General features: G+C 40.7%; 1 protein-coding gene across 1 annotated transcript in view; it reads left to right on the forward strand.

Annotated features, from left to right (window-relative positions):
- Positions 1-26,623, forward strand: part of MYO3B (myosin IIIB) — a 422,856-nt gene that overhangs the window by 222,641 nt on the left and 173,592 nt on the right. Inside the window, 1 exon segment of the mRNA XM_040227940.1 lies at positions 20,157-20,236. Within this exon segment, the coding sequence (XP_040083874.1) occupies positions 20,157-20,236 (80 nt within the window).

A 26,623-nucleotide genomic window follows, 5' to 3' on the forward strand; every position in this document is an offset into this window, starting at 1 on the left:
GCTCCATCTAGAGCTCTGGATTTGGAATCTGGAGAGACAAGTGTGATGCCCTGTTAGGACTCAGGTTCTAGAGAAGTGCAGATAGACTTGTAGTTACATCCAGCATCTGAGACTGATTGCCAGCCCCTTTCCTTATGTGGAGTGGGCAGGGTAGGGCTTTCCCAGAAGCAAGCAGCACACTCATGCTTAGAGCACAGACTGTACTTTGCTGGGAAGCACGAGATCCACGTTTTCTCTTAGAAACCTCGCTGCCCTGGGGGCTCTGGGTGCGTGTGAAGTCACACTCCCATCTATTGCTGCCGCAGCCGGCTGGAGAACAGAAGGCCTCTGCTGTCGGGTTCCATGAGGAACAGTGTCCCCTTCTGCCCTTTACAGAGGGTCCTGGCAGCAGCTGAACCATCCCAGGAGAGACTTCACACCTTCCTACATCTCCCTTTGTTAATGGTTTTCAGCCCTTGTCTAGAAGAAGCACTGGTTGTCTTTGTTAGACTTGTTGAGGACAAAATGGGTGTGTGATATGTTTGTGGGAGAGAGAGAGCATCTCTTGAAATTCTTTTGTTTTTCTTTTCCCTGAATGCCTTCAGATTTTGAGTTGTATTCTCCAAGTACTGTTTTTGTTTTTGCTTGTTTGTCTTTTTATTCACATGTAAGCAGCTTAAAATTTTCTTTCCTTTAATAAAGTCTACCTGCAGTTTGTTCTACCCCATCAGCTGTGCGGAGAAGGCAATGGCAACCCACTCCAGTACTCTTGCCTGGAAAATCCCATGGACAGAGGAGCCTGGTAGGCTGCAGTCCATGGGGTTGCTAGGAGTCAGACACGACTGAGCGACTTCACTTTCATTTTTCACTTTCATGCCTTGGAGAAGGAAATGGCAATCCACTCTAGTATTCTTGTCTGGAGAATCCCAGGGACGGTGGAGCCTGGTGGGCTGCCATCTCTGGGGTCGCACAGAATCGGACACAACTGTGATGAAGTAACAAGCCATGGATTGTAAGTCAGGAGACAAGCTGAGCTCCACCTGAGTTGGTACTTTGCATCCAGTGGGTTTAATTCAGTTATCTGAACAAGCTTCCCATCTGCAAAGTGAAAGCTTTGCATGAAGAAGAACCCCTCTATTAGAAGGAAGCTAAAGATCAAACAGACCAACCTCTAGTGACTCCTAGGCCAGATTTTGTCTGCTGATACTGTGGTTCGACTTCCCTGGTGGCTCAGACGGTAAAGAGTCTGCCTACAATGTGGGAGACCTGGGTTCAATCTTGAGTCAGGTAGATCTCCTGAAGAAGGAAATGGCAACCCACTCCACTATTCTTGCCTGGAAAATCCCATGGACAGAGGAGCCTGGTAGGCTACAGTCCATGGGGTCACAAAGAGTTGGACACGACTGAGTGACTTCACTTTTTTTTCACTGTGGTTTGAAAGCTCTCACTGGGCTCTCTTCTGTTCTTTGGTCTATTGTACCATGCTGTCCAGTGGGAAAGAAAATGTTACAAGAGCCACATTTTAAAAAGTAAAAAGAAACATGCCTTAGTCCATTTGGGCTGCTATAACAAAATATTACAGACCGGGTGGCTAATAAACAACGTAAATTTATTTCTTACAGTTCCAGAGAGTGAAAAGTCTAAGATCAAGCCACCAACAGATTTTACAGTTGATGAGGGACCATGTCCTGGTTCATAGTTGGCTATCTTCTCACTGTGTCTTCAGATGGACGAAGGGTGAAGGAACTCTCTAGGGCCTCTTTTATAAGGAAACAGATCTTATTGATGAGGGCTCTGCTTCTGTGAATCACCTAATTAACTTCCAAAGGCCCTACCGCCAAATATCATCACATTAGAGGCCCGGATTTAGTGTATGAATTTGTGTGTGTAGGGGATGGGGGACAAAAACATTTAGTCTACAGAACAGAAAACATTAATTTTACTAATATATCTTTATTCATCCTATCAAAATATTATCATTCAACATTGTAATCAATATAAAATTATTGAGATATCTTACTTTTTTTGTTTTACCAAGCCTTTGAGGTCTGGTGTGTATTTTTTACGAATGGTGCATCTCATTTTGGACGAGCCACACAGTTCACGTGTAGCGCAGCCACTACATTGAATAACGTGGCTTCAGAGAATTGCTGCCCTGGCCACAGATATGCCTCATTTCTGCCCTCAAAGAGAATTGAAGAAATGCCAAAGAGCCCTTCTTGCTGGTCTTCCAAAGAAAATAAATACTTCTTGTTTCATAAAGTAATATTTTATTACATTCATACTTCAGCCTATTTCCCAGTGTGTGAGAAGAGTCATTGTTCTGGATTTGCAGAGCTCCAGCACAAGCTTGTTAAAAGTTCCCATGGCTCTCTTTGCAGAGATAGAAAGGTCCCATATTATCAGCATCAAGAGCAATGTTTTCCAACATGTGTTTCATAAAACTTAGGTTTGTGAGATGTGATGAGGTGTGATGTGAAGAAGAGATTTCCATGGTAGAAAGTGTGGGGAATACTAAGCATGAAATTCCAATAAGTGTCTTTATTGCAGAAATACCGAGAGATGGCTCCCATGTATAGATCTTCCGAAACCAGTAAGATGCTTCAAAAAGCATCTTGAGGATCAAGAGTCAAGTGGGACTTAATGAGGCAATGCTGTTCGGAAAATTTTCTCCCTGAGTCTTTCTTTTCCAGGGCAGTCTTCCAGTGTGGCTCTTAAATCCATTTCCGAAAGTCCCTCATACTTTCCTAGCTCTAAGGACCCTGCTCCTATTATGTCCTTGAAAAACAAAAACGAAAATAACCTTCACTAATGAGTTATAAAATAATGGCTCTAATATTGGGAAAGTATCTGTTGTGAATCAGATCCGCTATCTTTCCTCAGTACATTTTAATATAATACTTCTCTCAAAGCTCCTGCTTGTGACAGCGAGTGCACACTTTATTTTTAAGTGGCAGTACAATTTAGGGCCATTTCATTTCTTTAATGATCTTGGAAAGCACAGCGAATATGGCAGCTTTGATTTTTCAAATGGTCAAAAATGCAAGAAAAACAAATTCTGCTTCTCTCCCCAGCATGCCTTCTCATTCATAGAGAAGAAATATGTTCCCATTTAAGATGAAAGGTTCTTTGCATTTATTTCATAGCTCATATTGAGGAAAAGTCTCAAGGCCATTTATAGTTTATTAATTCATCCCACCACAAAATCTCTTTATAATGGGGCTTTCAGGTCATCTTCCCTCACCCCTCAACTTACTGGAAGATAACTCGAGGCACTCCAAATCAAGTGAGCTAGAAACAAAGCCATCGTAATTATAATCTCTCTGCTTAGAAATGGATCACAACTTAATGCTTTTTTCCCAGGAATTTGGGTCATGTTAATAAAAACTGTATTTTTCGCTTTAGAACTCAAGACCAGCTTCTAACAGTCTGGTCCATATGTTAGAAGCATATAAAAGTTAATCATTTTGCTCTGGTGCCAGCATGTTGTGTGCGAAGAGAAGCTGTAAACCACAGCTGTGTGGAGAAACAATTGTGAACTTTACTGGCTTGCACATGTGAGATGTCAGTAAACTAAATAAAATGTCACTTAACTTTACTGGAGAGTTGGAAGTGGGAGAGGAGCATTGAGTAGAGTGGTTCCGTTCTTTACATTTCGTGAGGATAGTTCAAGTTACATAAAACCCAGATCAACTGTTTTCCAGATGATTAGATTTGGCTTAGTCACAAGGATAATGATGGCTGGGTAATCAATGGAAACTGTGTGCAGTTGACCTGGTTTGGTGTATAAATGACTAAAAAATTCAGACATCATCTAAAATCAATTGGGTTCAATCAGTTTGGCCAGGCAGCATCCCCTCAATTACTCAGTGGTCTTCCTTGAATATGACCAGAAACCCTGAAATAACCACAAAATCTGTAATTAGGCCATCCTAGTTGATGGGTTCTCTCAGCATCGCTGCTCCATGCTTTGCACGGTGGATATCTGACCTTTGGCCATAGGCTTGTCTACTCTGCCACCATTTTCTTTCTTAGTGAACTGGGGACATGGCTCACATGTTGTATTAAATAATTCATTCTACACATTTACCATAGTGCCTACTACATTGTAAGCATTTAATAAATGTTAGTAGTGTTTTCCCAGGTGGCACTAGTAGTATAGAACCCACCTGCCAATACAGAGATGTAAGAGATGCGGTTTCTATCCCTGGGTTGGAAAGATCCCCTGGAGGAGGGCACAGCAAGCCACTGCAGTGTTCTGCCCTAGAGAATCCCACGAACAGAAGAGCCTCGCGGGTTACACTCTGTAGGATCACAAAGAGTTGGACACGACTGAAGCAATTTAGCATGCATGCAATAAATGCTAGTATTTAAATATTATTAACTCTTTTCTGATCCAGAGCAGAGAGGCAAATATAGAGCAAAATAAGTGGACTTCTACATATATTACCTCATCTCTGATGGATTTTTTTAAAAGACAGGAAATAAAATTATATAATACTATGAGTCTTCCTTCCTTCTTTCCTTCCTTCCTTCCTTTTTCTCTTTCTTTCTGTTGAGTGTTTGTGATTTCTCTGTTTTGAAAATAGTATCTTAAGAATATAAACAGGAAAGAATAAAATAAACCCTCAAATCTTATATCCTCAGTTTATTTTCTTTTCTAGTCATCCAATCCAACATTTAATAAGGTTCTAGGCAATAGAAAACTGTATAGTCTATAAAACTCTGATTAGCCAAAACCTCTAGTTAATAACATTTTGTAAATCTCAAAATATATGCTGAAGAGATGATCACTGAGTCAAGTGATTTAGCTTAAACTAAAACTCTCGGCTGAGTAGGGCTTCTAGGGGTTCCATGTGGCTCCAATGAAATCCCCTATACCAGCAACATCTGCATCTCCACTCACCACTGAAACTCTATTCACTGTAAATTTAACAGAAACACTTTATTCCCAAAACTCAATAAATGTTCATCCAGCCTTCTGGATGATGAAATCCAGATATTAAGAAGGTAAGTAACTCATTCAAGCCTTCCTAACAAGTAAGTGACAGAGCTGAGAAAAATCCCAGGTGGTTCGACCCTAGCACTCACGGTCTTAACCACTTCACCTCTGCAATCTGGGGCTCCAATAGCTTGAGCAAAGATTCTGAAATATGAAGGGGCTGTGGCATGGCCAGAGAGCAGCATAAAGTTCAGGGTACGTGGAGGGAAGTGAGGTGAGCTAGGACCTACTCCTAAAAGGGCATGGGATGTCATGTTAAATAAATGTAATGCCACACATATTCACTCATTCATTCACATATATTAACTGAGTGTCTACTGCGAGCTAGGTAAACTGTGCTAAGTACCAGGTGTAGAGTAGTAAATAGAATGGACTTAGTGCCTGCCCTAAGGGAGCTTAGACTCCAGGAGGAGTCACAGACAGTGTGTTAATTAGATTCATGGGTAGCTTTTAATGTCACATCAAGGAACATCTTTAGCTTTGACAAGACATTTTCTGCTCATCTATGGTGCTCTGCTAACTGTGTAAAATGGTTCACAGTCAATTGCTACTTCCTTGGAATAATGAGTGTTTCTTTTTGGATGACTGAAAGAAGAATCTGTGATACTGAAGTTTGGCAAGAAGTAGTAGATATGATCCACCTATAAGGCAAGGGTAGGAATCATTTGAAATATAGTTCCAGTGAATTATACCATCTTCAACAAGCTTTTTTTTTTTTTTTTTTAGCACCTACTATGTGTAGAATGGGCTTCCCTGGTGGCTCAGACAGTAAAGAATCTGCCCACAATGTGGGAGACCTCAGTTTGATCCCTGGTTGGGAAGATCCCCTGGAGAAGAAAATGGCAACCCACTCCAGTATTCTTGCCTGGAGAATTCCGTGGACAGAGGAGCCTGGCGGGCTACAGTCCATAGGGTTGCAGAGAGTCAGATACGACTGAGCAACTAACCACACACACACACTTGTAGAGCTCTTCACAAGTCTTGTAAAAGGGGCTGAAGAAATAATTTTTGATTTAATGAATGAGAATAGAAATACTTAGTGCCTGGCTTCAGAGATCTTGTAACTGGTATAAGGAAAAAAGCCATTTCTAAAGACAAATACCAATATAAGGTAAAATATTTGCATTGACTTAAAAGGACTCAGACACATATGCAGTGACTACCTGAAGCCTCTAGAATTAGTACAGAATTGTGATGCTTGTAGAGTTCCTTTATCAGAGAATAGGATAAGATTTTAATTATGGGAGATTTGGACATCAAACAGTTATTCTGAATGCTGTGTCACAGTTTCATAAAGCCAAGTTCTCAAAAAAAGCAATCAGTTCAGTCCCTCAGGCGTGTCCAACTCTTTGCAACCCCATGGATTGCAGCACACCAGGCCTCCCTGTCCATCACCAACTCCCACAGTTTACTTAAACTTGTGTCCATTGAGTCGGTGATGCCATCCAACCATCTCATCCTCTGTCATCTCCTTTTCCTCCTGCCTTTCCCAGCATGAGGGTCTTTTCAAATGAGTCAGCTCTTCGCATCAGGCGGCCAGAGTATTAGAGTCTCAGCTTCATCATCAGTCCCTCCAATGAATATTCAGGACTGATTTCCTTTAGGATGGACAGGTTGGATCTCCTTGCTGTCCAAGGGACTCTTAAGAGTCTGCTCCAACACCACAGTTCAAAAGCATCACTTCTTTGGCACTCAGCTTTCTTTATAGTCCAGCTCTCACATCCATGCATGACTACTGGAAAAACTGTAGCTTTGACTAGACGGACCTTGTTGGCAAAGTAATGTCTCTGTTTTTTAATATGCTGTCTAGGTTGATCATAAATTTTCTTCCAAGGAGCAAGCATCTTTTAATTTCATGGCTGCAGTCACCATCTGCAGTGATTTTGGAGCCCCTCAAAACAAAATCTGTCACCATTTCCACTGTTTCCCCATCTCTTTGCCATAAAGTAATGGGACCAGATGCCATGATCTTAGTTTTCTGAATGTTGAGTTTTAGGCCAACTTTTTCACTCTCCTCTTTCACTTTCATCAAGGGGCTCTTTAGTTCTTTTTCGCTTTCTGCCATAAGGGTAATGTCATCTGCATATCTGAGGTTATTGATATTTCTCCCGGCAATCTTGATTCCAGCTTGTGCTTCATCCAGCCCAGCGTTTCTCATGATGTACTCTGCATAGAAGTTAAATAAACAGGGTAACAATATACAGCCTTGACATACTCCTTTCCCTATTTAGAACCAATCAGTTGTTCCATGCCCGGTTCTAACTGTTGCTTCCTGACCTGCATACAGATTTCTCAGGAGATGGGTAAGATGGTCTGGTATTCCCATCTCTTTAAGAATTTTCCAGAGTTTGTTGTGGTCCACACAGTTAAAGGCTTTGCATTGTCAATAAAAAAAATCAATGCCTGTACTTAAAAAATAAACCTTACATAAACTTCATCCTTCAGCACCATGACACATATCAGATTCAGTATAAGAATCTTTTTGGTCAGTGCCATTTTATGAATGGTTAAAAACAGACAAAAATTTGAGAGAGAGAGGAAGGGAGAGCGAAAGAAGAGAGTGAGAAATATATGTGATGGTGTCTAGAAAACCTGTGGCACTGTAGCTTAGATACTAGTCACACTGGCCAGGCAGGCCTGTTATAAGCTTTGTTGCCTATAGAGTGTTTCCTTTCTCAGTTTGCCTCTCCTTATTTTCTGGATTTTTAAGCAGCTACAGTTTTTCTCCAAGATCTGTCCCTGAATGTTTAGAGTAGATCTTTGAAAAGGTGTTAGGTGATAATAGTCATTCCTTGAAAGAAAGCAAAATAATTGGTAAGGGAGAAAACTGGACTTGAATACCTATAGACCAAAAGTTAACCTTGAATGCTTTCAGAGTCTCAATTAAAAAAAAATTGATTTATATAAGTGATGGTTGCATTCATATTAGCAATCAGCTTTTCAAAATGACTGGTATTTGCTAATATGCAAACTGAAAGAAGCATAATTTTTCACTTGGAGAATACACATTATGAAGATGCACCTTTGAAATCGCAGAGTATGTTTCAGGGCTTAGTGAAGCAAAGGATTTTCTGTCTTGGTGTAGAAATAATTCAGTGAGAGTTAGAGTGACAGGTAAGGAGGGAGTTTATCAGTGTAGACACTTGTAAGAGATGCAAGAAGGCAGGCAAGGGAGTGCTTCCCTGAGAACTTAGTGGCTACATTTTTATAATCAAAGGAAAAATGGGGAGGGTTGGAAAAACATATTCTGTATCTTTCTTGAGTAGACATCAAGTTTCTGTCATAAACCACTCCTCCACATTGGGCAAGGGAGTTTTTTTGTCCCTATATGTCAAACTGAAACTGTCATGCTGCTACAGAAATAGACCAAAAGGTAGTAACATACTAAAATATGATAAGTCATTTCAGGTTTTAATATAATGCTACCTTTTCCTATAGTTTTGTTTTTAGTGAATGCGGAGAAGCATGTGCTAGGAATCTCACTTGCTGAGCTCACTGGGCAGGATGTGCCTCTCCTTCCACCATTGTTTCATTGTTTCTGTCACATGGTTTTATTGCTAAGCAAACCTATTTCTGGGATGATCTTTAATTTACAGGGTCTCCTGTACTTTTTCAGTTTAATCACCCACTTTCTTCCTTTACTCTGTCCCTATCACCTTGAATTACTTAATCTTTAAAACCTCATTGGGGGGAGCAAAATATTATACCTCTATCCCCTCTATCCCCTCTCTCATGTGTTATGAAGAAGAGTGATATACAAATTAGAAATCTGAATAAGCTCACTTTCGCCAAAAAAAGCAAAGGAAGTAAAGGAGTAACTGGAAAGAGACCCCAGAAACAGAGCCAGGGTTAGTTTCTCATGGGGATCAGCTGTGAAGAGAGAGTTAGCAAATTAAATATACTTGCCTCTGTCAAATCATTACTTAAGCTTCCTCTATTTATCTAAGCTGGGCTTCCCAGGAGCTCAATAAAGTATCTGCCTGCCAATGCAGAGACACAGTTTTGATCCCAGGGTTGGGAAGATCCCACGGAGAAGGAAATGGCAACCCATTCCAGTGTTCTAGCCTGGGAAATCCGATGGACAGAGAAGCCTGGCAGGCTACAGCCCATGGGGTCACAAAGAATCTACTGAGCACAGACACGTGCACCATCATCACCATCCTCCCCTCTTCTATTGCTTGCCAAATTGCTGGGAAATAATACATCATGTAGATTTCAGTTTTATCCTCTTTGTTTTGTTCTTTCTTGTTTTCCCTAACTCAGCAATTTCTTACAATTTATTTCACAACCATCGATAGACTTTCAGACCTGAATGGAAACCCAACACTACTTAACCTTTTTTACTCCAGTTCATTTACTATATTAATTTCTTACCTGAAACCAAGATCTTTTTATTGTCTGCATAGTTTTGCCTTTCCTATTTGGAATAATACATTTTCCATTTGGAATAATATACTATCTAGCCTTTTCAGATGACTTTTTTCACTTAGTAATATAGATTTAAAGTTCTTCATGTCTTTTCATGATTTCATAGCTCCTTTTTAAGAACTAAATAATCCATTGTCTTAGGTATAACTCAATTTGTTTTTCCAGTCACCTACTGCTTACTCCTTGGAAGGAAAGTTATGACCAACCTAGATAGCATATTCAAAAGCAGAGACATTACTTTGCCAACAAAGGTCCATCTAGTCAAGGCTATGGTTTTTCCAGTGGTCATGTATGGATGTGAGAGTTGGACTGTGAAGAAAGCTGAGCGCTAAAGAATTGATGCTTTTGAACTGTGGTGTTGGAGAAGACTCTTGAGAGTCCCTTGGACTGCAAGGAGATCCAGTCCATTCTAAAGGAGATTGGTCCTGGGTGTTCTTTGGAAGGAATGATGCTAAAGCTGAAACTCCAATACTTTGGCCACCTCATGCGAAGAATTGACTCATTGGAAAAGACTCTGATGCTGGGAGGGGTTTGGGGCAGGAGGAGAAGGGGACGACAGAGGATGAGATGGTTGGATGGCATCACTGACTCGATGGACATGAGTTTGAGTGAACTCCGGGAGCTGGTGATGGATAGGGAGGCCTGGCATGCTGCGATTCATGGGGTCACAAAGAGTTGGAAATGACTGAGCGACTGAACTGAACTGACATCCTAGTTACTTCCAATTTTTGGCAATAAGTTCCTGTGTGGACATGTTTTCAACTCCTTTGGGTAAATACCAAGGAACATAATTGCTGATCATATGTAAGACTATGTTTATTTTTGTAAGAAGCCACCAAACTGTCTTCCAAAGTAGCTGCCACATTTTGTATTCCCATAAGCAATGAATGAGAGTCTCTGTTGCTCTACATCCTTGGCAGCATTTAATGATGTCAGTGTTCTGGATTTTGGCTATTTTAGTAGGTGTATCAGAGAAGGCAGTGGCACCCCACTCCAGTACTCTTGCCTGGAGAGTCCCATGGATGGAGGCGCCTGGTAGGCTGCAGTCCATGGGGTTGCTAAGAGTCAGACACGACTGAGCGACTTCACTTTCACTTTTCACTTTCATGCACTGGAGAAGGAAATGGCAACCCACTCCAGTGTTCTTGCCTGGAGAATCCCAGGGACGGGGGAGCCTGGTGGGCTGCCGTCTATCGGGTCGCACAGTCGGCCACGACTGAAGCGACTTAGCAGCAGCAGCAGCAGTAGGCATATAATGGTATCTCATTTTAATTTGCATTTCCCTGATGATATATAATGTGGAGCATCTTTTCATATGCTTATTTGCCATCTGTGTATCTTCTTTAGTGAGGCTTCTGTTAAAGTATTCGGCCCATTTTAAAATCAGGTTGTTTGTTTTCTCATTGTAGAATTTCAAGGGTTCTTTGTATATTTTAGATAATAGTCCATTATCAGATGTATCATTTGTGAATTTTTCCCCTAATGTTGCTTTTGATCAATATTGTTTACTGCCCTGACCAGCTCTCTGATTTACAGCCTAGGTAAAGTTTTCACATGCCCTGGCCACAGATGTCATGCAATCTTTTTTTGGTACCAGGTAAACATTACTCTATCCCTTGTAGTCCCATCTCTCAAGAGTCTACCCCTCTTATACCACATTAGCAGACATTGATCTAGATTCAGCTACATAGCACAGAGGATTTGTTCCACGAGTGCCATGGCAAAATGCTGCAGCACACACAAGTATGCTCATCTACTCAAACTTCTCATTTGAGGTGTCATACTGTTGAGTCATAGAGACTAGAAATGATCTAAAGTCAGAGGTAGGCTTGGGATAAGAATTCAGGTTTCTCAGTTATGAGTCTAGCATTCTTTTCATTGCTTCCAGGCTAAAGAGGGAGAACTAAATAAGCACTTATAATTTCAAGCACTCAGTCATCATCCTGCAAAATGTGAAGTTACCAGCCTCTTGTTTTCTGAAAAACTGTATGGCTTTCTCAGACTTAATTGAAAACATAATTTTATGCTTTACATAGAGAAATCTATAACTGACCCACCATCAGTAGATAAGTTGTGTTGAGCAGAGTGTCTAGGGAGGGATTTTTAATCTTATTTTATATTATATAAAATATAATTATATCCCTATTTTATATTATGTAAAATATTTTTTATTAGTAATCAGTTTATTCTCTCTTGCCTTGTCAGTTAGTCTTAGACTCTGAAATGTGGGTTCCCTGTATTGCAACAACCTGACCCACAAGAGATTTTACTCAAGACTGTGCCCCCTGTAGTAACTAACAAATGTAAATCCCAGAGTGGCTTGTATCCAAACCACCTTTGGCCACATGGTTGGATAAGTAGCTACATAAGGCCACTGGAAGAGCAAAATTAGCTAAGCTTTTTTCCACGATCCCACCAGTAACTCATGATGTCTTAATAAAGTCTTCCTTTTCCATGTTTTCTCCCTACAAAGTTCTTTACAAAAGGGTCGTTTCTACTCAGTTTTCAAAGTCTCTCCTATGATGACTATTTCTTAAAAATAATTAGCCTGAAATAATACTTATGCTAGAGAGGCATATTTTGGGATGACAAATTCTGCTCCCCTTCATATGCAAACATCTCACCTATGTGAAGTAACACATTTATCCAATCATGAAGAAAGTGGACCTGGATTAGTTGTCAGAGAAGAATAATAACATGAAGGTTTAGAACATAGACAGGGGAGCTTCAGTGGGAGTATAGAGAAGGTCTACTGGGGAGATTTCCAGGGTGGGGCAAGGAAATAGGGAAAACTGGTTGTTGGGATAAGGAAGAGTCACAGCATTAAAGCCATATTGACCTTCAGAAGTGGGAATAGGGATGTGAAAAGCCGTGTATGGGACTTTGAATATATCCTTTGGGTAAATTACAGTTTTGTCCAAGACTAGGCTTTATTGTACTAAAAACCACTCTGCTGCATACGGATGTTGCTCTGAGGCTGAAATAAATGATCCTTACATGTGTGGGTACTGGCAGGTATGCGTCTGTGAATGTCATGTTTTTCTCAGTGGGTTAAGTCTTCATGGATAGATATCAGCTGTCTAGGTTCCAGCACTTTTGTGAACACATGTCATGTCATTTGGCAGTCATGGTATTTCCAAGCAAACTCCAAGTGAAACATGTGGGGAAGGCAGACAATACCCAGGGCTTTTCTTAACTAGCTCTGTCTTTATTAAGATAGGCTGAACTGGCAGTTTCCACCCATGTGGCAGTAAAATGCAGGAAGCAGGGAGCCTCAGCTCCACTGTAGACTGAGTTGAAGGGAAGTCTGGTTGCCTCCTTGACACGTTCTGATGATTTGATGCAGTTGTTTGCTGAGATGACATCCTGTTTATGAGTTTTCAAACTTAAAGAGGAAAGGAGTTATTAGTTTTTCCTCAGCTATACAATTTTAGAATCTCTGGGCCACAAATTTTTAAAGCTGTAGTTCTCATTTTAAATGGGAAAAAAAAAATCAGTGAAAACCTTGGTTTGGCCTCCTTCAAGCAGATAGTGTAAAGGTGTTCACTGTGCAAAAATTCCTTAAATTTCCAGACAAATGCCAATGAATGCAGAAATGGGGAAAGGTTCCCTTTGGGCATTAAATTTCCCGCATACATGATGAAGTCTAGGTTGTGTGTTCAGAAAAGAACATTTGCTGTACGTGCGTATCTTTCTTCATTAGAACAGCTTAGAGTACAGGCTGATCTCTTTATTTCTTCCCTCCACAGAACTACAGCCACTTCCATGTATACATAAATTATCTGTGTTCTTTTCTTGAGAGATTAAGTAGACTGGGAACTCTTCCACCTCCCCCTTGTCCGTTTATTGATATTAACACTCAAAGCCATAGATAAATGCCAGGAGAGAGAGTGAAATCTGCAGAACAAAATCTAACATTACCCTTTCTCTCTCCACCTCCTACAACTGTGTCATTTTCTTGTCACTATTTTAAGTTATCTCAGTGTATCAAATCTAAAACAAGTTCTTGTTATATAGACTTACAGGATAGATCATTATCTAAGTGTTTTTTTTTTTTAAATACCAAATACTCTAGTATGTTTTATATAACTACTGAATTTAACCCCTTGCATTTTTATTGGTTACAGTGTTATTAACTAAAATGAGGACATTTCATTTACTCCAAGTATCACCCCTGCGTAAGTCTGTCCCAAGCTGACCCCCTAAACATTACTCACCCTGCCTGTTATAATTAGACAAAGTAGAGTTCATTGCTCCCCACAGGAAGGGACACCACCATCACTCAAAGCTTTGGCAGTGTCTTGGAGAAAGAAAGGCTGAGTCAGAATTTGTTGAGAGGTCAAGTTTGATTCAAGATGAGTCTTTCTAAGTGAGAGGGCTTAATTAGAACTACATAAGGATCACACGAGCAAGTGAAGAGGAACAAAAGAGCTTCTTGATGAGGGATGAAGGAGGAGAGTGAAAGAGCTAGCTTAAAACTAAATATTAAAAAAACTAAGATCTTGGCATCCAGCCCCATTACTTCATGGCAAATAGAAGGGGAAAAAGTGAAAGTAGTGACAAATTTCTTCTTCTTGGGCTCTAAAATCACTGCAGATGGTGACTGCAGCCATGAAATCAGAAGGCGATTGCTTCTAGGCAGGAAAGCTATGATAAACCTAGACAGTATGTTGAAAAGCACAGACATTACTCTGCTGACAAAGGTGCATACAGTCAAGGCTATGGTCTTTCCATGTAGTCATGTACGGTTGTGAGAGCCGGACCATAAAGAAGGCAGAGCACCAAAGAATTGATGCCTTCAAACTGTGGTGCTGGAGAAGACTCCTGAAAGTTTCTTGGACAGCGAGGAGATCAAACTAATCAATCTTAAGGGAAATCAACCCTGAATATTCACTGGAAAGACTGATGCTGAAGCTCCAGTATTTTGGTCATCTGATGTGAACAGCTGACTCATTGGAAAAGTCCCTGATGCTGGGACAGATTGAGGGCAGAAGAAGAGGGTGTCAGAGGATCAAAGGGCTGGATGGCATCACTGATGCAATGAACATAAACTTAGGCAAACTTCGGGAGATGGTGAGGGACAGGGAGGCTTAGTGTGCTGCAGGCCATGGGGTCAAAGTCAGATACGACTAGGGGATTGAGCAGCAATAACAAGGATCACATACAATATAACCAGCCCATGATTGGTGGAAACAGCAACGTGTGAATTTGAAACAAGGGATTCACAGAACCATGGAGCTTAAACAATGGATATTTTTCATAAAGAGTTGGTGGGTCTTGGGTCTTTGGGGAAATTCTTGTAATGAACAATCAAACCATTTGTCTGGACAGGAGACTCCTGGAAAAGAAATTCATGTTAATGGGGACAGGAATAGCACAAGGTCATTCTCATTTAGACAGAAAGGTATGATTTCGGTTTTCAGTATCCAAACTGGGCTTCCCTGGTGGCTTGACAGTAAAGAATCCGCCTGCAATGCAGTAGACCTGGGTTCAGTCCCTGGGTTAGGAAGATCCTCTGGAGAAGGAAACAGCTACCCACTCCAGTTATCTTGCCTGGAGAATTCCGTGGACAGAGAAACCTGGCAGGCTTACAGTCCATGAGGTCGCAAAGGGTTGGACACGACTGAGCAACTTTCACTTTCACCCACGCTGACTGTGGGGTACAACATAGTAGTTCTCAGGTATACTCACATAACTTAATCTGGCAAAAAAAAGAGCTGATGTTTTCTTTGCAACTCCTTTTGGGCAGCATTTGACACCAGCCTTTTACTTTTCAGCATTTCTTTGCAATCATTTATTAGCTTATTAGCCTATTTCTTGTGTTATGGAAAATTAAAACAGGAAAGTTTCCTAAACAAATGCCCACCAGCAGTCACCACCAGAACCCTGCAACCAATCCTTTAAACCCAGAGAGGGCAGCAGAGGGAAGTCAAATTTCAAGCCTGATTATTTAAAACAGCAACCCATCATCTCGGGCAACTCTTAAGAGGCAACTGAAATCCTGGGTGCTGGTTGCTTTCCAAGAGCTGAAAATCCTCTGAAGCAGGCAGGAAATTGCTGTCTTTTAAAAGTTTCAGCCCCGTCTTCAGACCACTTGTCTCTTTCCCTTTAAGTTGGAAGCAGAGAAATTATCTCGGATCATTGCAAGCTCCATTTTAGATTCTTTCCTAACCCAGTTCCCATATAGGATATAAATTCCATCCAATGCCTCTGACTTCCGTTTTTTCCCTCTCCGATATGTCAGTGAGTCACAGGAGGGTGCTCTGGAGCAGTGAGGCATCCTTAGCCAAAGAGACTGTCTGGGGGGTGAAGCACTGAGGATGCTTAACATTTGAAAGAAGTGTGAACACTGTATTTACATTTAAATTAAAATGGAAACTTCTTATAGGTTATGTTTCTGAAAGGTGTGTGTGGCACATCTGCTGAGGTCTATTGTTTATTCATGCTGTAAATCCTTTGAAATGTGTTAAAATGCTTCCCACTCATTATAAAGCTCCTGCCACCCCTGGATTACGACTTTGATGTCACCAATCCTGCTTCAAAGGATTCTTTCTGGGCTATTAATCACAGTTTAGCCTCTGAAGATATCGCCAGAGAAAACATTTGGACATCTTTGTGCTAGACTTGCTAAAAACTTTGAAATCTTTAGTGTCTTGCAAATGCACAAATTGCAGCTTTTCCTTCCACTGACAACTTTTTATTTTGCTACAGAATCAAATGACATTTTAGGTAAAACAGATCTCTTGGTTTGGGGGGCAAAGGATGAGAGGAGATGAAGGGTGGGTGGAGAGGAAGGGAGAAGAGAGTTCTAGCAGGACACTCAGACCCTTCAAAGGCAAAAAGCAGTAGAAATCAGAGAGGCCAAGAGATGGACATTCAAAGTGGAGTTGCCGTATCATTTTTTCTCATGTTTCATTAATTTTTTTTTTTACAAACCAGGGTTCACAGTAGCAAATTAGTGAAAGTCCCTGTTCTCTTGCCCTCTACTGAGACCGTGTGAACTGTTCATAGCAAATCATCATCATCAATGCTCGTAACACGAAGTGAGCACTTTCCTTGTACCAGAGCTGTGTTGATAATGCTTTTCATGAATTATTTCATCTAGTGCCCATAACAGCCCTGAAAATTATGTAGTCATCCTCTTTCTAGCAGAGAGAGGGAGACGCCTTTACATATGGAGATTCATTCCTCTTGTAAAGTTTTCTTACAAAAGGTAATTTCGGCTCGGTTTTCAGAGCCTCATGTGTGTCTATGTTTCTCAAAAATAACAACTTAAAATAATCAGTATGCCAAAGGGAGATATTTTATTCCTCTTCATTTATAATCTCCACTCAAACAAATATGAGGTGTTATCTCATTGTGGCTTTGATTTACATTACCCTGTTAGTGATACTAAGAATCTTTTCATATACCTTCAGGCCATTTGTATGTCATGTTTGCAGGCATGTATGTTCAAGTTCTTTGCCCATTTTTAAATCAGCTTATTTTATTTTTTGCTGCTTGCTGAGTTGTAGGGCTTCCCTTGTGGCTCAACTGGTAAAGAATCTGCCAGCAATGTGGGACACCTGGGTTTGATCCCTGGGTTGGGAAGATCCCCTGGAGAAGGGAAAGGCTGCCCACTGCAGTATGGGGTCGCAAAGAGTTGAGTTGTAGGAGTTCTTTATATATTTTGGAAATTAACCTCTTACAAGATAGATGGTTTTCTCGCATCTTTCTCCCCCTGTTGATATACAGTGCCAATTGTCTATTTTTGCTTTTGTTGCCTGTGCTTTTGGTGTCTTACCTGAGAAATAATTGTCAAGACCAATGTTATGAAGCTTTCCCCTTATGCTTATATAGTTTCTGGTCTTGCATTTAAGTCTTTAGTATGAGTTGATCTTCGAGTATGGTATAATATAGGGTTTCAGTTTCATTCTTTCGCATGTAAATGGCCAGTGTTCACAGCACCATTTGTTGAAGAGATAATCCTTTCCCCATTGTGTAGCCTTAATACCCATATCAAAGATTATTCGACCATATGTGCATGGCTCTATTTCTGGGATATCTGTTCTGTTCCACTGGTCTATATGTTTATCTTCATGTCAGTATTGTTTTGCCAGATTATTTCAACTACTATAGCTTTGTAATGTATTTTGAAATTAGGACATATAAGGCCTTCAGTTTTTTCTTTTCCTTCTGAAGATTATTTTAGAGTCCTTTGGGGTTCCATATGAATTTTAGGATTTTTTCTATTTGTCCAAAAATGTCATTGAGATTTTGATGGGGATTGCACTGAATTTGTAGATCTCTTTGGGTGATGTGGACATTTTAACAATATGAAGCCTTCTAATCCATGAACACAATGCAGGGTAACAGAATATGCCACCCCAAAATATGCCAGTTTGGCATAAGGATTATTTTAAGCTGAAAGCAATTGAAAAGGAGCAGATATAAGAAAAGTTCTCTGCCTTCCCTGCATTTGCCCAAAAGCAGGACATAAATTTGTAAAAATATGCCCCCTCTCCTCTTTACCAAAAAAGGCAGAAGTTAATCACCAGAGATAACTCTAGACCCTATCAACTCAGAGACAGCACTAGAGGAATCTATATAATAAATTAGCCCTTATCTTATAATAGCTTCCCTATATATTTGTTGTTGTTTATATATTTGCCGTGGTGGTGGACTGTAGCCCACCACAGTCCGTGGAACCAGGCAAGAATGGAGTGGGTTGCCATTTCCTTCTCCAGGGTATCGTCTTCACCCAAAGATAGAACCCACATCTCCTGCATTGGCAGGTGGGTTCTTTACCACTGAGCCACCAGGGAAGCCCTTCCTTGTATATCTACTCTTACCATAAATTCCCACCCCTGGAACTCAAAGTTCTTTTTCTTTGTCTTTCACTTCTTTATCAATTTATTGTTCTTTTGTTAATATCTATATAAGTCCAAGTTCTAACCACCCCTTTGAATTACTCATCACTGAATAATCCTATATATATTTGCAATGCATGCATTAGTAAACTTCTGATTATTTTTCTCTTGCTGCTCTATCCTCTGTCAGTCTAATTTGCAGGGCCCCAGCCAATGATCCTAAGGTGGGTATGTTGTAGGAAAAGGAACCCCTTCCAGGGACCGAAACTGGGCTCTTGTCTAATACTCAGAAATGAATTGCCCGAGGAGACATTTGCTGACAAAGCAAGAAATTTTATTGGGAAAGGGTACCCGGGTGGAGAGCAGTAGGGTAAGGGAAACCAGGAGAACAGCTCTGCCACATGGCTTGCAGTCTTGGGTTTTATGGTTATGTGATTAGTTTCCGGGTTGTCCTCAGCCAATCATTCTGACTCAGAGTTCTTCCTGGTGGTGCACACCTTGTTCAGCCAAGATAGATGGCAGAGAGAAGGATTCTGGGAGGTGGGCGAACAGGTGGTGTCTCCTTTTGACCTTTCTCAAACTTTTCTTGGTTGGTAGAGGCTTAGTAGTTCCCTGTTCCTTACCAGGACCTCCTGTAATAAAACAACTCATGCAAATGGTTACTATGGTGCCTGGCCAGGGTGGGCAGTTTCAATCAGTGTGCTTCCCCTAACAGGTAGAGGAAAAAGTATATTTTTTTCTCCCTCACAATGGAATAGCTTTCCATTTATTTGTGCCTTTGTTGGTTTCTTTCAGGAGTGTTGTATAGTTTTCAGTGTATAAATTTTCACCTCCTTGGTTAAGTTTGCTGCTGCTGCTGCTAAGTCACTTCAGTCGTGTCCGACTCTGTGTGACCCCATAGACGGCAGCCCACCAGGCTCCCCCGTCCCTGGGATTCTCCAGGCAAGAACACTGGAGTGGGTTGCCATTTCCTTCTCCAGTGCTTGAAAGTGGTTAAGTTTACTCCTCAGTATTTTATTCTTATTGATGCCATTGTAAATGGAACTCTTTTCTTAACTCCCTTTTCAGATTTTCATTGTTAGTGTATGTAAATGCCACTGGCTTTTTATATGTTGCTTTTATATCCTACAACTTTGAATTCATTTGCTAGTGCACGTGTATGATCTTTAGGGTTTTCTATATGTAAGATGATGTTATCTGTGAATGGAGATAATTGTACTTCTTACTTTGCAATTTGGATGCCTTTAATTTCTATTTCTTGCCTAGCTGATCTAGCTAGGGCTGCCAGTATTACGTTGAATAGAAGTGGTGAGAGTGGACATTCTTGTCTTGTTCCTAATCTTAGAGGAAAAATTTTTCACTGTTCACTTCCAATGTTTCACTTCCATTTTTCACTTCCAATTTTTCATTGTTGAGTACATGAGTTATAGGATTTTCATATATGGTTCTCTTATGTTATAGTAATTCCCTTCAATCTCTAGTTTGATCCCTGGGTTGGGAAGATCCCCTGGTGGAGGACTTGGCAACCCACTCTGATATTCCTGCCTGGCGAATCCCATGGACAGAGGAACCAGGCAGTCTACAGTCCATGGGTCACAAAGAGTCAGACACGACTGAGTGACTTAGCACTAGTTTGTTAAGTGAATGTGAGACTTTGTGCTTTCTTATTTGCTTTTTAAACTAATATAAATTTAATTTATATTACAAATGATAGCTTATAAATATTATATTTTACTTATAATTTATATCATTGAGTTTCAAAATTTTTCCAAATGTTTCAAATTCAGGGCACATCATTTAGAACATTCTGAAAAATACAGGGACACAAAGGGAAAAATTACTTATCATACTATTCTTTAACTTTTCCTTTGCCTTAATTTTTTGTCTTCTTTGCACAGGTAACTTGGCCCAGACAAGAGCCAGGATAATAGCAGCCTCAAGATCTTTGCCTCCACATTTCAGTTCTGGGAGACTCAAGGTGAGTAGTAGGTTTGTACCCAAAATACTGTGGACCACAAGACGTTCCCACCCTAGGGATCATCCTAGGTGGGCAGTATTAGTTTCCTTTATCTGACCCACTACCTGGGAAGTCTAGAATAGAGACTGAGGCATTTAGGAATTTGGGGTTAAGAGATTTGAAGCATCATCATGGAATCCTTTACAATCCTGTGTCAGGGGAAAAGTTTTTTTCCTCTGCCCTCTTAAGTTCAGTGTTTGATGACTGAATTCAACTTGAACTGACAGATTAGCAAGACAAAAAAAAAAAACAAAACATATTTTAATCATATACATACAGAAGTTCACCAAAAAAGTGACTCTAAGGGCCAGTTAGATTTTGGGGTTTCTATACCATCTTAATAGGAGATGAAGAGAGGAAGAAGGACACTTCTGGGACAATCAGTGACTTTTGGGCAAAATAAATGGTCCTTTAGGAAAATAAATGGGAAGTATAACAGTTTTATATGACAGTATCTATTTAGGCAATTTCTTATCCCAGTGCTGACTTCTCATCTCTGGTGATGGGAATCAATCTTCTCTGATTGCAAAGCTCCCAGGGAGGAGATTTATGACAGTTGAATTATTTTTGGAGGCTTTGCTTTTAGGCAGATAAGGGGAGTTCAGAAAAGCTTCTTCTTGCAACTTTTGTTACTTACATGTCTTCAGTTCAAAATAATCCTCATGCCACATGGCATATGCAGACTCCTTTACTTGATTCTCAGAAATACTGCTTAAGTTTATAGAACAATGACACTTGAAAATAAAGTCCATCTGGGAAGATATAAGGGCTTCCCAGGTGATGCTAGTGGAAAAGAACCCACCTCCCAGTACAGGAGATGTAAGAAAAGCAGGTTCCATCCCTGGGTTAGGAAGATCCCCTGGAGGAGGGCATGGCAACCACGCCAGTATTCTTGCCTGGAGAATCCCATGGATAGAGGAGCCTGGTGGGCTTTGATCCATGGCGTTGCAGAGTTGAACACAACTAAAGCAACTTAGCACACATGCACGTCCACATCCACAGGAAGAAGTGCACACGTTCCACTTTGTCTTGAAGTTATCACCAATGTACAGAGTAGGATAATAAAAGGAGTCAGCAGGGAGGAAAGAAACCAAACCCCCTCCTATTACTCTGCTTTGCTCTCTGAAAAATGAGTGATGCACTTATCCATGCAAAGAGGGTGTTAGACAAGTTGCTAAATATCCTGCTGTAAAATATTTGTAACTGTTCCATTCTTCCTGCTAATGTTTAGCCCAAATCTCAAGGAATGGCTCCTTAATATTCATTGTGTATGCTAGCAGCAAGAAATAATGATCTGAAAGGTGAGGGGATAATAAACAGGTCATGTCTCTGAATTTTCTTACCCTTTGTTTATACTGAATATTAAATGATTCATTTAATAAAGTAATCAATACAACCACATATAATACATGACTATTACCCCCAAATTGATACAGACATGCATATCTATACTCACTTCCTCTGAGAATAAAAGACCTGCACATAGTAAGGATTCAGATCATCTTTGTTAACAGTAATTCTTACATCCACATTGTTAGCACAGTCCTATAGAATACTCTACTTATCAACCATGCGCGTTTGTGGCAGGATATTAGGGCTATTTAACATGAGCTATGTGGGACCCTAGGTCAGGTTTACAGAGGGGTTTCAGTGGTTCTGAGAGTCTCTAGATATTATATGTAAATGTTGTTTGTTTTCAATGCACTTGATTCTCATTATTCACAAAAGTTATGTTCTATGAGGCTTCTGTGAATGCTTCTTGAAGCATTGCTCCTAGAAGAAATACATGGTTAGAGTCCTGCAAGCCTCTGGTCACAATACTGTTGTCAACTGATGAATATATAACCTGTATTGTATGTGTTTCTCTTTAAGAACATTATATTTAATACAGTTGACCCTTGAAGAACATGGAGGTTAGGGACACCAACCCTCCATACAGTCAAAAATCCACTAATAACTTTACAGTGGGCTCTCTGTATCCACAGTCCTACAGATGCAGATTCAGTAAACCATGGATTGTGCGGTAGTGCTGTATTTACTATTGAAAAAACTCTGGATGTAAGTGGATCTATGTAGTTCAAACCTCTGTGGCTGAAGGGTCCACTGTAGATACTTCTTACAAATAATTAACTATATGCCATATTTCTTTGTATAAACATTATTTCAAATACAGTATTTGTGTCATTGAACTCAAGGCCACCAGCACTGTGACTGATGCCTGAGTGAAGCTAAACTAACACACAAATATGTTCCAACAGGCACATCATAGCCTTCTTACACTTAGGAACTCTCGATAGGACTTCAGTACTGTGATTAGGTGCTATTTTGAACAGTATAATCACCAGTCAAAAGCACACAAAAAGGAAAAATTCTGGCACTTAAGTACACCTTGAAAAAGATACTTGCTTATGGTGTGAGAGCTGGAACAGGAAGGCAGAGAGAGTGTCACTTTGTTCAACCTCAGCTGGGAGCATGCACATCCAGGTATCAGTTTCCACCTCTCTGCATGTCTGTAAGTGACCATGAAAGCATGTGAGCATTGATTGATTTGGATATTAAAAATACTTTTCAGCAAGTAGGCAAATTCACCAATACAGATCCACAAATAATGAGGATCAACCATATGTGTGTGTGTGTGTGTTTTTTTTTTTTTTTTTTTTGGAGTTATTGGCTTCCAAAGACTCCTTCTCCAATACTTTGGCCACCTGATGTGAAGAACTGACTAATTGTAAAAGACCCTGATGCTGGGAAAGATGGAAGGTGAGAGGAGAAGGGGATGACAGAGGATGAGATGGTTGGATGGCATCACCGACTCAATGGACATGAGTTTGAGTAAACTCCAGGAGTTGGTGATGGACAGGGAGGCCTGGCGTGCTGCAGTCAATGGGGTCGCAAAGAGTTGGACATGACTGAGCAACTGAACTGATTGACTGAGACTCCTTCTAAAAAGGATTATGATCCAAAAAAAACATGAGCGTCTCCTGTGTACTATTCGATATCAGCCCATATTCCCCTCCTTTGCTCAGTTTTATGTTTTGACCTCTGGATTCTGCTAGGACCTATTCCTCTGCCTTCCACACTCCCTATCCACACGTTGTTATCTCCTTCCCTGCACTGCCTATGTGAGAAGTGTGCCCTCTAGTGTGTGGCGTGTATTTACATCACTACTATATATATATATATATATATAGGTGAGGTGAAAATGACTAGAGATTTATTTTCCCTTGCAGAGAAGATGAGTTGAAAATTCTAATTAAGGCATCAGAAAATATGAGGGTAACAACAGCAATACAAAGCTCCACCAATTCCTCTCTGCCTTATCCAAGAAAAAGTAGAAGAGGTGGCCCTGCAGGAAGCTAGCCTCCACCACATTCAGCACCCCCACAATGGCCTGGTGTCAGCACCAGCCTTGCTTCCTCATTCAGTGCCATGGAGACTTTTGAGAGGAGTGATGCTGTAGGGGCTTTTTCCTTAAGAGATGGATGCATCACTTGATAGCAGTAAAAATTCTTGACCAAAGGCTTTGTCAACAGGCTAAATATAAACACTTCAGAGGTTTGGAGATGCAAATAGTAGGTACTTACTGAGACCAAAGGAAAAAATTCCTCCAGTTTTTCATTTATTACTGAGATGTAGATGGTTTTCGAGGCTTTTTGAAAGCTATGTCTTTATCCTAGAGTAAATTTAGTTGACAGATGAGGCAAATCTTTTTAATAATACTGTGTTTTCAGACTGATTTTTATAACTTATAACAAATCACATATAAAGGCATTATATTATGTTTAAGGAGTAGGTTTTGGAATCAGAACCGGGTTCAGACTTAGGCATGGCCAGTTACTGGCTGCAAGACTCTGGGAAATTTACCTAAAATTTGAGTGTTAACTTCCTTATATGTAGAATAGTAGTAACAATGATGTTTACCTCATAGTGTCCTTTTGAGAATTCATTGACATAATGTAGGCAAAGTGTTTAGTATAGTGATTTCACATTGGAAACAATAAATGTTTTATTACTCATGTTTTGATAACCATCTAAAATTCCATGTGTGTAGTCCATATGTATACGGAAGCTTGCTCATTTCCTATGGGCCTGGAGTCTGTACCACAAACTGTAAACCTTATTCATGACTACTTTGAAGGCTAAGTAGCACTACTCACAAGGAATCGGGCAGGACATTTGTCATGCGGGCTTTCTGGACAAAGCAAGCTTGATTAGCTCCAGTTGGCTTATATGGTTATCAATTGGTGGTGTAGAAGAAGGGTATACTGGGTTAGACAGATGATGTTTTTATCCAGAATATTGGTTATACTGATCATTTTGAAATTGGTTTCATTGGAAGTATTTTCTCTGCCAATAAATAAAAAGATTTCCTTGCTGTGTTGCGTGGGAGCTAGTACTCACCTTGCTGCTAAGTCACTTCAGTCGTGTCCCCAGTGAGACCCCATGGACTGCAGCCCACCAGGCTCCCCAGTCCCTGGGATTCTCCAGGCAAGAACACTGGAGTGGGCTGCCATTTCCTTCCCCAGTGCATGAGAGTGAAAAGGGAAAGTGAAGTCGCTCGGCACTCACCTTATTCCATGAAATAAAAACCCAGCATCCTTAATATTGATTATTGTTGTTCATTTGCTAAGTCATGTCCGACTCTGCAACCCCATGGATTACTAAATTAAAACCGAATCAAATATGGTAATGAAGGAAGGGGAACTGACTGACCTTTTCTGTGTGTGCGCATGTGCAAGACAGTGGTTTTTAAAGAACACAGACTTTGGAAAGTTAAATAATAAGTCAAAGTCCACATAGCTATTAAGCACAGGAGCCAGAATTTGAACCAAATGTGTCTAATTCCAAGCCCTGGGCCCTATAGCACAAACCCCCTGAGGCTTGGAAGCTCTCCCAACCTCTTTTCTTCCTATCTGAGGTAAAAATTTATAAGAATCTACAGAAAAGACTTCTTTGTTGTTGTTGTTGTTGTGAAATCCCCGCCTTTGGAAAGAACAATTTGCTAGATGATGGCTTCAGTAGAATCTACTTTCTGGATCATTTCTAAGAAACTTAATTTTTTTAATTAATACCATTAACTGGGGGCTTCCTGGGTAGCTCAGATGGTAAAGAATCAGCCTGCAATGCAGTATTCTTAGTTTCGAAACCTAGGTAGATAAGATCCCCTGGAGAAGGGAATGGCAACCCATTCCAGTATTCTTGCCTGGAGAATGCTATGGACAGAGGAGCCTCGTGGGCTACAGTCCATGGAGTCCAAAAGAGTTGACATGACTGAACAACTAACACTTAGCTTTAATGAAATCAGTTCAGAAAGACAAGCTCTTAATTTAGACAATAACCTTTGCATCTCTTTTGGCTTTGAGTTTTTTGCAGTTCTGTAAAGTTCATGGTGGGCTTCCCTGGTGACTCAGCAGTAAAGAATCTGCCTGCAATGCAGGAGCCGCTGGAGATGCAGGTTCTATCCCTCAGGAAGATCCCCTGGAGGGAAGATCCCCACGGAGTGGGTTCCATGGCCTGGAAAATCCCATGGACAGAGGAGCCAGTCCATAGGGTCAAAAAGAGTTGAACACAACTGAAGTAACTTAGCACAGCACAGCACAGAGTTCATGGTAGGCCCAATGCAGACAAAGACCTCCTACTTTAAAAGTTCAAGAGAGGCAACTTCTGGTATGTCCCTTGTCCGAAGTGCAAGTCCCTCTTTTAGATGCACTCCATATACAGTTCAGTTCAGTTCAGTTGCTCAGTCGTGTCCGACTCTTTGTGACCCCATGAATCGCAGCATGCCAGGCCTCCCTGTCCATCACCAGCTCCCAGAGTTCACTCAGACTCACGTCCATCGAGTCCGTGATGCCATCCAGCCATCTCATCCTCTGTCGTCCCCTTCTCCTCCTGCCCCCAACCCCTCCCAGCATCAGAGTCTTTTCCAATGAGTCAACTCTTCGCATGAGGTGGCCAAAGTACTGGAGTTTCAGCTTTAGCATCATTCCTTCCAAAGAAATCCCAGGGTTGATCTCCTTCAGAATGGACTGGTTGGATCTCCTTGCAGTCCAAGGGACTCTCAAGAGTCTTCTCCAACACCACAGTTCAAAAGCATCAATTCTTCGGCGCTCAGACTTCTTCACAGACCAACTCTCACATCCATACATGACCACTGGAAAAACCATAGCCTTGACTAGATGGACCTTAGTCGGCAAAGTAATGTCTCTGCTTTTGAATATACTATCTAGGTTGACCATAGCTTTCCTTCCAAGGAGTAAGCGTCTTTTAATTTCATGGCTGCAGTCACCATCTGCAGTGATTTTGGAGCCCAAAAAAATAAAGTCTGACACCGTTTCCACTGTTTCCCCA

This window comes from Oryx dammah, unplaced genomic scaffold (assembly GCF_014754425.2).
Source record: "Oryx dammah isolate SB20612 unplaced genomic scaffold, SCBI_Odam_1.1 HiC_scaffold_27, whole genome shotgun sequence".
NCBI lineage: Eukaryota > Metazoa > Chordata > Mammalia > Artiodactyla > Bovidae > Oryx > Oryx dammah.